This window comes from Anneissia japonica, unplaced genomic scaffold (genome assembly GCF_011630105.1).
Source record: "Anneissia japonica isolate Jap-2015-1 unplaced genomic scaffold, ASM1163010v1 scaffold1147_len264814_cov175, whole genome shotgun sequence".
In the NCBI taxonomy this organism is placed as follows: Eukaryota; Metazoa; Echinodermata; class Crinoidea; order Comatulida; family Comatulidae; genus Anneissia; species Anneissia japonica.
In genome coordinates this window covers 208989-224323 of record NW_022697771.1, presented here as the reverse complement: position 1 = coordinate 224323, position 15335 = coordinate 208989, and the positions used below count along the sequence as shown (strand labels likewise).

The 15335-nt window shown below is 36.5% G+C and overlaps 1 protein-coding gene across 1 annotated transcript in view; it reads right to left on the bottom strand.

The window, feature by feature from the left end:
* Positions 1–3534: 3534 nt before the first annotated feature.
* Positions 3535–15335, bottom strand: part of LOC117102333 (asparagine synthetase domain-containing protein 1-like) — a gene marked incomplete at its 3' end in the record, with an annotated part of 32171 nt that continues 20370 nt past the window's right edge. The window contains exon 6 of the mRNA XM_033242600.1: positions 3535–4584. Coding sequence (XP_033098491.1) covers positions 3535–4584 — 1050 coding nt within the window. The remainder of the gene's footprint in view (positions 4585–15335) is intronic.

Below are 15335 nucleotides of genomic sequence, written 5' to 3'. Positions count from 1 at the left end.
ACTGTAGTATCCTGGGAATAGGCACAGCCTTCCGCACTCTCGTGAGAAGTCAAAAGCCTCGCAAATTAAGAATGTTTTCATGTATATTATTGTCTTCCTGAAATCACCTTGTCATGGGTAACAAGGAATGCAGCAAAATACAATGTGTTAAACAAGATCATTAAACCTGCTTCCCTTTAAATGGATTCTATCCAACTGCAATTTGACAGGGTAACATAGCAGAGCTAGTACATAGTCACTACAAGTATAATAATTATAATAAGAGTATAATAAAAAAAAAAATCATTACTTTATCACCCTTGAGCGTATTTCTTCTATGGTACTAAAAAGAAATATTTTTGGGGAAAAAAAATGTTTTTTATGATTATTTTTTTTCATAATTAAATAGTTAGTAGATAGTGATTGTATTATCTTAATCATGTTGTACTTTTGAATATCAATGAACAAGTAAACAACCCAAGGGTTATATTTGGCTTCAGCAAAAAGCCTCCCTCCCTCATCACTTTTTCAGCCTAGATAGGGGTGACTAATAATATTGTTTATAGGGCCTAATAATAATCAGTCATGGGTGGATTCTGGGATTTAGAATGGAAAGGGCCCAGGAATGGATCTTTACAGTTGGAGGGTCCAGACACCCTCAGCCCCACCATTGAGGCAGTCGCTGCTGCCTGGAGGCCAGGACAGACAGGGCAAGTTTGAATAAAAGAAAAGATAGCTTTTAATTTTCATGTTTCTATATGTTATTGTTCATGACCTAGTGAAATCAAGCACTCTATAATAAATTAAATCAGTCCGCTAATTTGTTAAAAGCTTTTGGCCTTGGACCCCACTAGGGGAAGCTCCCAGACCGCCAGCAAAGCTGCCTCGTGGCCCACAGCTGCTCTCGGCGGCCCTGGACGAAATGGTGTATCTAGGGGTATTACAATACTGGGAGGCCTGATGCTGTCTCTTATACACATCTAGATGTGTATAGTTGTTTGCCCATATATCTGTCTCTTATACACATCTAGATGTGTATAAGAGACAGGTATTATGATGTGTCAATATGGTATCTTAAGTTCATCAAAGTGCAATGAAAATATAGTTAGTAAAGTAATGATATCCTAAAGGGAGAGCGGAGAGTACATTGGAGACACAGGGAGTTCAGCATATGCTTGTCGACAAACAGGGCCTATAGGAGGCCTTGGAGGATAATATAATCACAGCATTGCCAGGTTCAAGTTAAGTCAATTGCATTCTGCATAAATAACCTTTGTACTACATTAAAGCCTACAAACCCAAAAAAACAAAATATCGGACCACTTATTCTGTAAACATGTTTGACTTTTGAGCTAGTGCCTCCTCCACAAAAGTTTGCAACTGTAGTAAAGCTATCTCCTAGCAATTGCAACTTTATCTCAGGATTTGGAGACGTACATTTGAAGAGTCTGCTTAAATTGTACCACGTTTCTGGTCAGTCTGTTCACGAGCTCAGCAGTGCGAGCAGTATTTGCATGCGCTCACAAAGATTTAGCAGTCACTTTTTCTGCTCGGGAAAGACAACCTGGTTATTCTTCCTGGTCAAAGTTCACTCCCTGATCAGGTGTATCGTTAGTTTGACCAAAATTCAAACATACTGTACGTATCTACTGCCATATATACATATTGAAAGTTTGTTCCAGTCTATTAACTTCTATTTGACAAAACATTTACCTGTATGCGCATATATTATAGTCATGATTTGTCTACATTACGGTCATGACGTGATGTCATCATGACCATAATTAGACATAATGTATTAATTGGCTGAATAAAGTGTCAAAGTGAAAGTTGTGCCAGCGAACACATTCTGAGAAATGGAGCATTTATAACGAATAAAGTTGTGTTTACATTTATTTCACTTGAATCCCTATATATCAGAAAAGAGAGTGTTAAATAAATTCCACAGAACCGCCTAAACACTAGTAGGAAATGCATTAGAAAATTCCTTAAACCGGGCCTCCAGCATTCTGTTCTTGTGAGTACACAAACAAATTGAGAAGCAAATAAGTTCTAATAAATCAATGTTATTTTGAACGTCGCACCAAAGAGCTAGCCTACTATATTACAATAATAAGTTAAAACATTTCCATTTTAAAGCCGACCAGAAATCTTTACTCACTTGAAAATGTGGCCAAGTGCACAAACAAAGTTAGGGGACATGTTGCGATATTAAGATGAATCACACACTGACCCAGAAAATATATATGTATTTTTTTTTTTTTTTTGATCTTAGCAATATCTGCATTAACTTTAAGATGTACTGCCAACCAGAACAATTCAGCCATTTAAATTGAGATTAGTTGTTGCAACTGCACATTTACATTATATTTTGCTCATAGCCATTCAGTTGTTTGCCCATATATAGTCATGGTGTGATGTCATCATGACCATATTTAGGCATGTCACATGATTTGATAGTCTTGACAAGGCTTTATATTTTATATTTCATAAAATTCGTTTTTCTCAATAAAAAGAACCACACAACTCACTAAATTTAAATAAGATAAAAAAAAAAATACATCCATTCTATTAGTCTTTGAGGGTCAAGACTAAAGAAAACGACACACGTCGGTGCCGCGCAATGGTGTGCGATGCTGATGTGTTTGTGTAGATGCCGTGTACATTTAATCTGTGATCCATCCACAAAAATAAGGCCATATTTACATGCGACAGCGGCACATGACTGCGAAGAATCAGTCACGCAGTGTAATTTATTTAAACAGCATTAGGTTAACGGTGCAATAGGGTTGGTTCCTCCGCGTTAGTTATTTATTTCAGCATGGTTTACTTAGGCCTAATTCAGACTAGGTGGAAAAAACCTGACTCAACTCACCGGGTTTATCCACCTGCCAATCTGAACTAGGTGGCTTATCTCAAGCCGGGCTGTGTTCCTATAGTAACAAGGCCTGGCGCGCCACCGTGTTTAACTTTTCTAAGCCGGACTTTAATCGTTGTGGGGGTCCTGCATTGACTTCGGGTGACGAAATGACCAATCATCATTCAATTACGTACGCTGTGGGCGAGCTTACGTTTCGCGAGCAATGTTTTGAAACACGTTTCCTGGTTATCCAGTTCATTATTATGCAAATTCTCGCCTGGCTAAACCCGCTAGTCAGTATTTCCAGTACATTCTACAGTCTGCACACTCAGCAAAAGTTGAATGTGCACTTTTGTTTGACACAGTCGAACTCTGCAAAAACAGTCATTTAGTGAGGGAACAAGGGAAAACCAAGGAGGTCACAAGGGATAGGGCACACCCCCACCTCAAAAAAAAAAAAAATTGAACAGACAAGAAAAAAGTGACAGAAGAAAAGAAAGGAAAAACAGCATAGTACTCCAAAACCGATCATGATCATAAAGCAAAAATAATTATTATTATTTTTGAAGACTTAATCAGCGCAAAACCTACCCGAATAATAAACAAATGCAATGTATTATGGTGTAGTTGTCAGATACATTGGCTAATAGTGTTATGAATAAATGAATGATATAAATTGGAAAAATAAGTGTGAATAATATTTTATACCTATCTGCCATAGCCGCAATGATCATCGAGTCAATTCCTCCAGAAAATAAAACAGCAACATTAGCCTTTCTCAAAGAATCAGGATGTTGTTTGAACTTTAACCCTGACAGTAAGTGCTCTGTGGCCTCAGTAACCTCATTAGTTGGATTTGCATCTTGTAGAACATCCTTATATGGTATATTATTAACCTTAGTTGCATTGGTTTTTTTCTGTTCATCACTCTCACCTTCACCATTATCTTTTTCAAACATTCTTTCTCCTGCCCTCTTTTGCTCTTTTAAATGCTTAGATGATTGGATGGATTTGGTGTCTTTGGATTGTTCGTTGTCTTGCGCATTTTCTTCTCGTGGGACGTTGTACACTCGTTTACGCACAGCTTCCCCAAATAGATGAATAAACCTCATGACAACTTCCTTAGTGTCTGGATCCGACTGAAGAAGGTCATCTAAAAATCGTAAAATTTGTTGAGCAGGTACATCATTTGAATTTTTTTGTTTACATTTCTTTCTAGATTTCTTCCCTGCAATCGGGATGGATGTGTCTGACGCTTGGGGCGGTTCAGCAAATTGGCTTGGAGAGGTTGACGCGTAGAGAATTTTGGATTCTTTAAAGAAATCAAGTTTCTTTAAATGTTCATTGGTCGGCAAGTCTTTATTTAGATGTGGGATACAACACCGAAGACCTACATCACTAATGGTGATGGAAACGCCGCCATTTAGGTAAGTGTTCTCCTGAGTGACAGGTGATAATTCTGAATCTATTACGTTCACCCAGGTATTTGCCTCACCTGCTTCTGGTGCTACAGGTGTATTTAAGAGCAATGAGGAGTCACTAATGGTCTTCATCTCATTACCACTTCCTTTAACAGTTCTACAAACTAGGTGGTCTGAGGCAGCATCCCCTCGGCTAGTTATGAAATTGATTGATGAAGCACGTTGCCAGGGAAACAGATTTATTTCAAGACGTTCTTCATCTGAGCTGGGCCAATGTTTGCATTGCAGACAGTACATCCCATTGGCTGGTACTTCTGACCAATCCTGATAGGAGAGATAAATAGGTAAATGTCAGAACGCTTTTATTCTATTCTAAGGGACTCTATTGAGCGCAGTCAGTAATCAATTGGATGTAAATTATCTTTACAGTCTACTAATGTCCAATAAAGTCGGATAGTTATGAGAGCCATAAAAACAAAAATTTTACAGAAATTCAGTGTTACAAAAAACCATTTGAATTTACAAGAATCAACCTACTTTTTGCCTGTTATAACAAGGTACTGTAACCAGAAATACCACGATAATGTCCAGTGGGATTTTTAAAATCTAGTATATATAACCACATACATAATTGTACAATTCTGGCCTCAGAACGTTACACTAAAAAAAGAATTGGACATTTCCGCAAAGGAAGTTTTTAAAATGTAGTCTAGTCACTTTTTATACAGTAAAACCCACTCCTTTAGGACAACCCCTTTTAAAAAACATTTTTCAGCAATGAAAGTACTGTATATTTTAACACACAATCAACCACTGTTTAAAGAACACTCAGGCTATTTAGAGAACACATCTGTCGGTCTTGAAAGTGTCCCAATAACAGAGATTCTAGAATTATAAATATTATTGTGATGGTGTAATGGACTGTAAATTGTTCATCAGTATTACCTATATGTTTGTTAGTCACTTTGTAATGCTATTTTTATACACTTTTTACATTACAATAACAACAAAGGAATATTGAATTCAGGAGAGATTTATATTGACAATCTGAATGTTCACAAGTAACAACAGTTCCAACAGCCTTTGTCAGTCAATATTGTGGTTTCTTTATACTTCCTTTAAGTTGCCCATTAGGTGACGCAGAGGATGTCATTAATGTGTGAATGTTTCTGTTACACCGACAGTGCGGTTGACCAAAATGATGACATAAGCAAATATTACCAACAATGTTTGTATTGGTTGGTACCGCCCCATACATTTTCTTGGTAGCCAGGTAACACCTAATGTACTGATTCACAAAAATCCTACTCACAAGTCACGTCCTCAACGATTATACCCGGTTTTAATCTGATACAGTGCAAATGTACAACTAAATCTCTCATGACATAACGTCATAGTAGGGTGTAGGCCTACATATGGTAAACTGTATCGCACATGCTCCGCGAAAGCCACACTGGCATAGCTCATTACAAATATAGCGCAAGGTTCAAGGGAAAAGTTGATCCTTGATGGCTATTAATACAGCAATTTTTCCGAAGTGTTCACACGGCTATTAAAAATATACCATGCCTATTCCTTGCAAATAACAACAAATCAAATATAATCCCCTTCTTCAATGTCAAAACTAAGACTTTGAATTTATGTAATGTTCTGTGCCTTTTTAGAGTAAAATTAGGTGGTAATCTTTAGACACTTTGGTGAGGTTTAAGCCCCATCGGATAGGCCAATACATGCACACTTGTAGGCAATGGCTTGTCAAACCAAAAATACATTCTTTATGCATAAATTGCTAATTCTCTTAAAGAACAGCTCAAAAATGGCGAAAATTGTTTCAGTCCACCACTGACCAGGGTTTTCCCCTGGACCTTCCAGACACAACAATTTTTCAGAGCTCCTGAGTCAGGCACCATTGTACATTATGTATTTCCATCCATATGATTATGAAATAAAATAAATCACATCAAATAAATAAGTGAAAAAAGATGGAGGAGATAATAAAATGTTATCAAAACAAAAACAAAAAAAAAACGTGTGCATAAAAATAAGAAGTGAACTGTGCCGGAATCAAGGCCACTGTTGCCTGGGTGATGTAATTCTAAATTGAGAGAGAAACAACTAAAGGTGTTGGTGTACTTGTATAGAGCATATATAGTATGACCTCCATGCAATTGAAACCGGATGGTCAGTAAATTGAAGAGGCAGCTGAAGAAAGGTTTAGCCCCGTTTCCAGCAAAAATTTTATTTTTTATAGAAAAATCTGATTTTTATATATGTTAGAAAGATTTATAAATAGGGAGATTTCGATTGCACGACGACGGTAAGGACATAGAACGCAATGACGCCACTAAAAGTCATGTGCGCATTCGAGAACGTTGTGGTCGTAACTCGTTGAGTAGATTCTGGAACGCAATTTGGCCAAATCTACATATGCAGAGAATGTAGGACGCCAGGTAGGACAGTCACGCATGAGTGATTCCGTTCTAGCGTCGCGTCATCGCACAAATCGAAAGCTCCCTAGTATAATACAAAATTGCTAGTTGAACTGGATTTGGACTTTTCTTAAACATGAAAAAAATGCAAAATATAAATCAAATTTGTGTCTCACACAAAAAATACACATGGATGAATTTTTTTATGTTTTGCGATAGGTCTATCGAAATATAATAGGCGCCGGAAGCATTAGCCTATTAACACTGCTATTTACCTCGATTTAGGTTCTGTTATCAGACATAAACACAGCTGACATGATATTTTCTGTTGCTAGTATTGACACTTATTGAAACATAATATTTTATTGGAATTATTTCAAACTTTAAAATAATTTTAAAATTATTCTGAATGAGATTTTTACTATAAACCAAACATATCTCAGGACGAGTCGATCGATCGCAGTGTTTGAGATGCGAGGTACAAAAACAATTCCCAATTAGAGAGGGTGCACTTTATTTATTGCTCACGATCATATTGGTGATGTAAACAGTTCAGTAAATCTGATTAATTAATGCTTTTATTTTTTGTGGGATGAATTAAAATATCTTTATCGAGATACAGTAGTTCATGGAATTGGTGGGTGAGTTAAAGAATACCAAAGAATGCGGCAGATTCGCAAAACCATTACCCTGTCTGCCTTGGAAGCTCAACTGTATAAAGGTATACACAAAAAGAAGCCAGCGAGAGCATTCCAGTGGATGTGATCTACAACCTCTGAATTTGCCTACCAGTAGTAACGAAGAAGTCGTTGAGAAAATGGTAACCTCCTATAGTCTCTACTTCTCATTTTTTTTCTTCTTTAGCGTAAAACTAAAATTTATGCCATTATTTTGTTATGGTTTATAATAGAGCAGGCCTCGAATTTTACCGCGGCCACCGCGGCCATTGCTGACGGTGCCCTCCCAGTTGGCCTTGGTGCCCCTGAAAATGAAGCACGAAGATGGCCACTACTTGCCTGCCCTTTCGAAGCCTTTACCTCGGTGCCCTCACGATGCTTAATATAGATTGTTTGACACATAAAATTAAATCTAAGTAAGAACGTGACTCCAAATAGAGAAAGTGAGGCCATATTTACTCAACGTTTCGACTTTATTAAGTCATCATCAGGAATAAAAAATGTTTACAGAGTAATTACCAAAAATGCTACAATATACAAATACAATTAATGAGTCGTAAGGTGATAATAAGCAGCAAATGTGATTGGTCCAGTGGTAAAGGGTGTAGTCATAATTAAATAAACAGTTTTAATTCTCTAGAAGCTCTGAGACCACAATTAAGTGAAGGTTTATGCCGGTGAATAGCAAGCGCTTCTTTAAATAACAAGTGGGACCAATTAGAAGAACTATCAATTATTTTAGTATTAGAATAAATTAAAGATTTAAAGTTTGTCATAGAGTCGTCATCAAGTGTGTTAGGTAAATTATGGAGTCTTAATATGTAATTAAAATTATCACAGGTTTGAACATGATTATGAACTACACTGTTATGTAAAGTAGCATGTTCATGGATTCTGGTAATAAGACATCTATCAGTTTTACCAATGTAATCAAGGTTACATCCAGGACATTTAAAATGGTACACTACAGCACTTCTATACTTATTGGGAGTAATATCTTTAGTCTTTTATCTTTAGTGAAGTAAGAAATTTTCTTGGTCTTCCATAAAGTAATAAATTTCACATCCTTTGTTAGATTCTTTTTAACTCTACTCATCATTCTGCGGAGAAGAATTTCTCCGTGTCTACCAATATACGGTACGTGTACCCATATTTTGTCTATAGTGTCATCATTATCTACATTTCCATGTGTGTTGTTTTTGCGGTTACCGTTGTTTACAAGTTTTCTATTCGAATGGTCATCTTCGTTGAGTAGGATGTTACCGCTGCGCAGGTGGGCGTGGTTTAACGAAGAACGACCTGTCGAATACGGGCTTTGTAGCTAACTTTGGGCGATCTTACGTCATTGCAGCTTTCGCGGCCAGTTTAGAGTTGTGACTTCCTCTCCGATGACGACGGACTGAGCAACAACACAAAGATATCGAACTTCTTGAAATTTGACTGTTTTGTACGATCGCTGACCGCCGCAGTATATTCCAACATTGAATCGACAATTAATAGTTAATACTCTAAACAAAGTCATATTACCATTGACAACTATGGCTTGGCTAGGCCTAGCTTGGCTTGGTCTAGTCTAGGCCTAGCTTGCCTAGCCTGGCTACGACAAATTAAGGCACTCGCGAGAAATTAGTACTGAGGCTAAATCAAATTTTGACTTGGGTGCCCTTTTATACTTGAAATTTTGGCCTTGGTACCTTTCCATGCATTTTTTCTGAAATTTTTTTTTTTTTAGTAAAATTTTGTCGGGAATGGGGCTTTAACCAATTCCTATGCATCCGGTTTAGATAATGATTGATGGTGTAATAATACTGTGATATTTTAACATCAACCTTTATTAGTCTGAAACTAGATAAGAAAGGGATTTACCCCTTCTGATACTAATAACAATTACACCACCTTCATTAAACATATTTATAATAATATTTACTAACGAAGCCTAAATCTTATGTCTGCTCAGATGAATTTCTCCATTAACCTAATTTGGTTTTACGTCATTCACATTCGGACGAGTACGTCAGCCAATATTTTCTGTTTATTTATCTGAAGCTCAGTAGCTTTTAATTATTACACAAAAGTGCTATGAATATATCATGCCAAATGAACAAACCTAAAATTAGGCCTAAGAAATATCAGAGGCATACTGTACCTCATCAGGCATATGGACATTTGGGGGAGGGGGGAAGGTGTGAAGGAGGCATGAAGTTTAAGTGGGAGTTGATTAAGAAGGTTCTTGCTCGGAAGATACGATGATATGACGTGATTTTGCCCTACCTACTTGATAGATTTTTTTCCCCCATGCTCAGCAAATTTCCTGTAGGGGCACCTTATAAGGGCGCAAGCTTTTCTTGTTTTTTGAAAGGGGGCGTCACAACAATTGACAACAATGAGTTTATGCCATCTGCTATAAATTGTAAATAGAAATAAACAAAAAATTCTAAACTATGGTTAGGATTCACAACATTTTCATAAGGCATTGTTAACCTACCAAAACACTGATGCAATGGTAAGTGGTTGCAGCAGTAAATGGTTGCAATGATAAATGGTGGAAGCAGGTTTTGTGCAGCGGGAACGGTTTGGTTTCCCAAATCAATGGGTACCTAATGGGGTTTGCCTGCTACTGCGCCAATATGGCAGCAACACTTAAGCATGTGGACCAAATGACCTGGGACAACAAAGTGCTTTGTAACCTAACAGAATAGGTGCTGTATAAATACTCAAATAACAAATGGTAATCCGATTTGCAGGCTGTTATTTGATAGAGGGCCTACTGTATGGTCCTGGCGAAAAAACAATGCTGATTACAGTAATATTCCAAGAACCCTGAAGATCTGGGGTGAGGGGGTGAGCTTTGGCATTTCCTAGACAGACCGCATGCCACTAATCTAGTCTCAACATTATGAGGCTTACAAAATACATGATTTGAACCCCGGATTCTTGGAATGGAAGAAAGAAGGCAATAAACATCAAGCATACAGCTTCGCTGTTCCACGAAGAATTTGAAATATGCTTTGTTATTGTTACAGGCACTTTGAATTTATAAGAACCAGGATGTTGAAGACAGTTTGTCAAACAATTTAACAAATCTCTACAACTCCTTAGCACACCTACGTTTATTTTATCTGGAAGGAAATAAACGAAATAAAGGTGGACATAAATTTAAACTTTGCTCTAGCTCATTCTTTCAAATTTTATGCGACAAATGTGTGTGATGTATCCATATACGAGCATGATGATGTCATATTACACCCAAATACGGGCATATCTATTTTTTTTCACATAAAATTTGACAACCTGAGTCTCATTGAGGACACAGCTTGATTGATATGCTTTGGAATTTTTGGATGCTGCCTCTAAATTTAATCAGGAACCACAATGTCACCATGGAAACTCATTTTAATATCATTTCCCTGGTAATAGATTTTGATGAATTATTCATAAGTTAGATATCAAGATCAAAGAATAAGGTCAAGTTCAGCACTCTGTATATTAATGAGAAGTGACAACACATGTCCTTGAGTTCAGAAGGTAAGCTATTTTCTTCACCTCTACTTTGTGACTAGGTGATTGGTCTTGGGTGTCACTTAATAGAACATGATAAAAAATAGCTTATTGAGAATGAAAACCATGCTTTTACTGTAAGTAATTTATATTTCATTGGTTGTTATTAAGGTTCTATGAATTACTGTTTTCTTTATCTCTACTTCAGTTGTAATCTTTAATTTTTTTTTTCCTTACTGTATAGTATATGGAAGGAAGTAATAGATTATAGAGTATTTAAGAGTACCTTAGTCCCTTGAGACAATTTTAATAAATACATATGGAAGATGCCTTCATTACCAGTCCAGTTGTGGATCCGGAAATTCTACACTAACTCTGACACGTCATAGTAGGGGACGAGATAAGAAATTTATGATTACGGCACCTCTAGATGGATGAAAATTGCACTCTCACACTTAAATTTTGAACATATATTTTTTTCTCTTTATTTCTCCCACATATTTTCTCTCCATAATTTTTGAAAGATATTTGGGGGTCCTGGGACAGATGGGCCTCCTCTTAATACAACTGCAGTCACGATTTTCTATTGAAGAAAAGAGTGCTATATAATACAAAACTAATTTTTATCAAGGTTCGTAAAAATACAACTGCAATTGCTAAAGATCCCTTCACTATACATCAATCACTGGTTATTACTTCCCATGTCATCACCTTGCCTTTCAGCTGACCGAGCTCAAATACGTTAAAACACGAAGAATCTCGCAAACGATATTTTATTAAGTATTACCTGTAAAACACCCACCTGTATTCTATTCAATTACGTGCAGTCGGTATCTGTCGGTAAAGGTAAAGCGTCCTAATTACGTCAACAAAAACCTCCGGTATTTTACAATTACTACTAATCGCACTTAGGAACAAGGGGGACCGCGAGAAACACCTGTACCTAATAGCTATCAGCGTGCATGTAGGCATGTCAATAATAAACATGTAGCTCAAAGTTTTGCCATTAAGTAAAGTACAGAGATATCAATCTTTCAGAAATACTAACTTCAATAAAACTCTGACATTCCTGAGTCCTTAGGAACACATAAACACACCAAGGCCTGTGTTAACAGCTGATGGGGGAACCTAGTTAGTGCTCCTGAACTATTGATCAAATTTTTCAGGGCTTGCCAAGCAACAGTGACCATATGAAAAAAAAATGACCTTTAATACATTCATATTCTACACATTGTTGTAATGATAATAATAAGATTTATAAAGCGCACAAATGCACTGCAGTTGGTGCTCAAGGCGCTATAGAAGGAAGGAATTAAAATCGTAAACCTAAAGCTATCAGAAAAGAAATACCACACACTGTTTACAGACAATTTAAGTGATGGTCGCTTTAAAGTGATAGGTAAAAGTTTGAGAAAAATTATTCACAGGTTCTCTGTAATAACATTATACAATACTGCTACATTCTTTTATGTTACTCAGTTAGCATTAACATTAATATTTAGTTGACAGTACTTTTTGGGATGGCAAACCATTGTTAAAATAAAACAGGTTTGTTTGTTAGGGGCCATTCCTAATTGTCAACATGCTCAAAAGTGTACAAAGAGAATGATAGGAGCTGGGGTAGACAACTTTGTACACATTTACACACATGCAATGATTCAAAATTATCTGCAATATACAATTTATTTAACCAATTATTATAAATGCAACAAAGGACATTTCTATGCAACCATGGGCACAAACATTACTTGGAGAATGGGTTTGCTAAGTCTCTTTTTTTTTGTTTCATGTACACTTTCAGAGAGTAGGGAGGGGTAAGGAAAAAGATAAAATTTCTACACTTGCAAAAATGTTGATAATTGCTTTTCATTTCCACATTACAAAACAATGTGAATAACACAAAACTCAAAACAGAAGAAGAAAAGGGGTGGAAACTGCGTTGACTAACTACTTAAATAGATCTTAGATAAGTATTCAACAGCAGTCTAAGCTGTCGACCAGTGACGGATCCAGAAGGGGTTCAATGGGTTCAGATGAACCCCCCTCTGAGATAAACTTAAAAAATACAAAGGAGGCCGCCTACGTTCATATCCAAACTCAAGTCTGAAAGTGTCATTTCCGACTATCTGGAGGTTCCACAATCAGAAATTTTCTTACCCCAGCCCCCAACTACCCCGGGCCTCTTCTACTTCAAATTTATGCATGATCCGCCACTGTACGGTACTGCATGGATTCCAGCCTATAAAAGGCATGCTAATACCTAGGACTATAATAGTAGGCAGAACGGACAGGCTAATCTAAGCCTTCAATTAAATAAAATTAAAAACATTGCTTTGGTTCGACCATTGTGTATTATAACCGGGGCTACAGTACATTCTAAGCCATTTGATTCAGCAAGGTCTCTTTACTGGGATCTTCGAAATAAAATAATACATTGTCTATTTTCTTTTTCTCTATGTATAAACACATAAACATACTGTACCTACCGTGTAAAAGATAAAATCACATAAACTTTTAGAAGAGGGGAACAAATTTTGAAAAAACTGAAAGTCATTAAAAGACACTCAGAAGTCGGGAAAGCTTATTTTCGGCCATCTAGAAATCAAGATTTTCCCGGGGGAGGGCCCCCGACTCCTCTTTCTTTCTTTGGGGACGATTTTGAACCCCCTTGCTTCAAATCTTGGATCTGTCCCTACTGTTAACTTATCAGGTACTGTACACCTGATGAAGCAAGCATACAGTACTGCAGACTGCTGGTAAAAACTCATGAAATCAACTATTCAAGTTCATTAAAAAGTGTTAATCATGCTTTATTAAGTAACAACTAACATGGCTTCACCTACTGTTTAATCTGTACTTAAATTGATCCCGGGTATTTGACAATTATTCATTATGCGCCAAGGTTAAGAAGTTAAAAAGAGTTAAAAACAAACAACAAAACAAAAAGAGTAAAATTGATAAACAAAAGCCTTAAACTGCAAAGATGGATAATGCTAATCAGCGAAAAGTAGAACTTGAACGGTTGTGTATAGATGTCCTTGTGGATTCAAAGGGGTACAAAGCGAAATCAACTTAACTGTCGAACAATAGCAGACCTTGAAAATTACAGTAGCAGGACAACACTTGTGATGATGAAAGTAAAGAGCGAAATCTTTGTTCACTTTATCGTCCTTATTATCTTATTGAACTAAATTATTTATTTCCCTGAGGCAGATCAATTCGGACTCATCATCAATAGAGATGAATTTTCAATCAGCTGTTCGCCAGATTTCTTCAGGACTTGAATCATTATTGATCTTAGTACTGAAAATGAGGGCAAGTCTGTGCCGCAGCAAAGATTTCTAAATGGTGATTCTAATTTTTCAAATCAAAGGAGCAGATTCAGTCTACACCAATCCTGGACTTGCCATGGTTGTGAGGAAGATTTTATGGACATCAAATGTCACAGGAAAATTGCACACCAGTACATTAAAAAAAAAATTTTAATTTTAAAAAGTTTGGAGTTAATTTCAACAACTTCTTTGCAAATGTTGGTTTTTACTATTAAAAATGGTATTTCTAAAGAAGGGGGATTCTTTACAACTACCAGTAATAAAGTCTGTGGTTTTACACTATATAACAGTGAAGAAATAGACGCTATAATGTTACCCTATTTTTGACAAGTATAGTCATAGTTGGCACCTCCCCCCCCCACCCATATGACAATCGAGAATACTCAACGCTGGCAGTTTATAACATGAATAAGTCTAGCTTTACATAATGTTCAATGCCTTTTTTTTTCTGCGCATTCACCAGTGCCATAATTGGTCAATGCCGGCCATTGCTTTTATGTAACCTTTAGCAATCAGATGTGGGCCTATCAATGTAATCCAGTATACCCAAACAAGATAAGAAGAAAATGTTCACCTTTTAAGCAACACATCATCTTTAAAATTACAGTTAACTACATTTAAGCAAATACTCTTTGCTACTGTAAAGTATGATTGATAAATCTGTCTTAAGCTAAATCATGGAGATAACATAAAATTAATTTATGGAATCTGGCCCTGGTTGAAGAGAGATAAATGGTACTATGGTATCTTTCACACTGATAAAAGCAATTTGACTATGTACGATATTTGAACTTTACAAATGATGCACATGGACAGTAGCTGCATTCTAGCATGATACTTCTTTTTTTTTCACTTTTTTTTAATTTCACAAAAATCAACGAGTACATAAAAGAAAAAATATATCAATTATCCCATTCACATTTCATAAATTAAGATAATTTTTCCCTCCACGAAAGAGGTAGATGTGTATAAGAGACAGATAGTAGGCAGAACGGACAGGCTAATCTAAGCCTTCAATTAAATAAAATTAAAAACATTGCTTTGGTTCGACCATTGTGTATTATAACCGGGGCTACAGTACATTCTAAGCCATTTGATTCAGCAAGGTCTCTTTACTGGGATCTTCGAAATAAAATAAT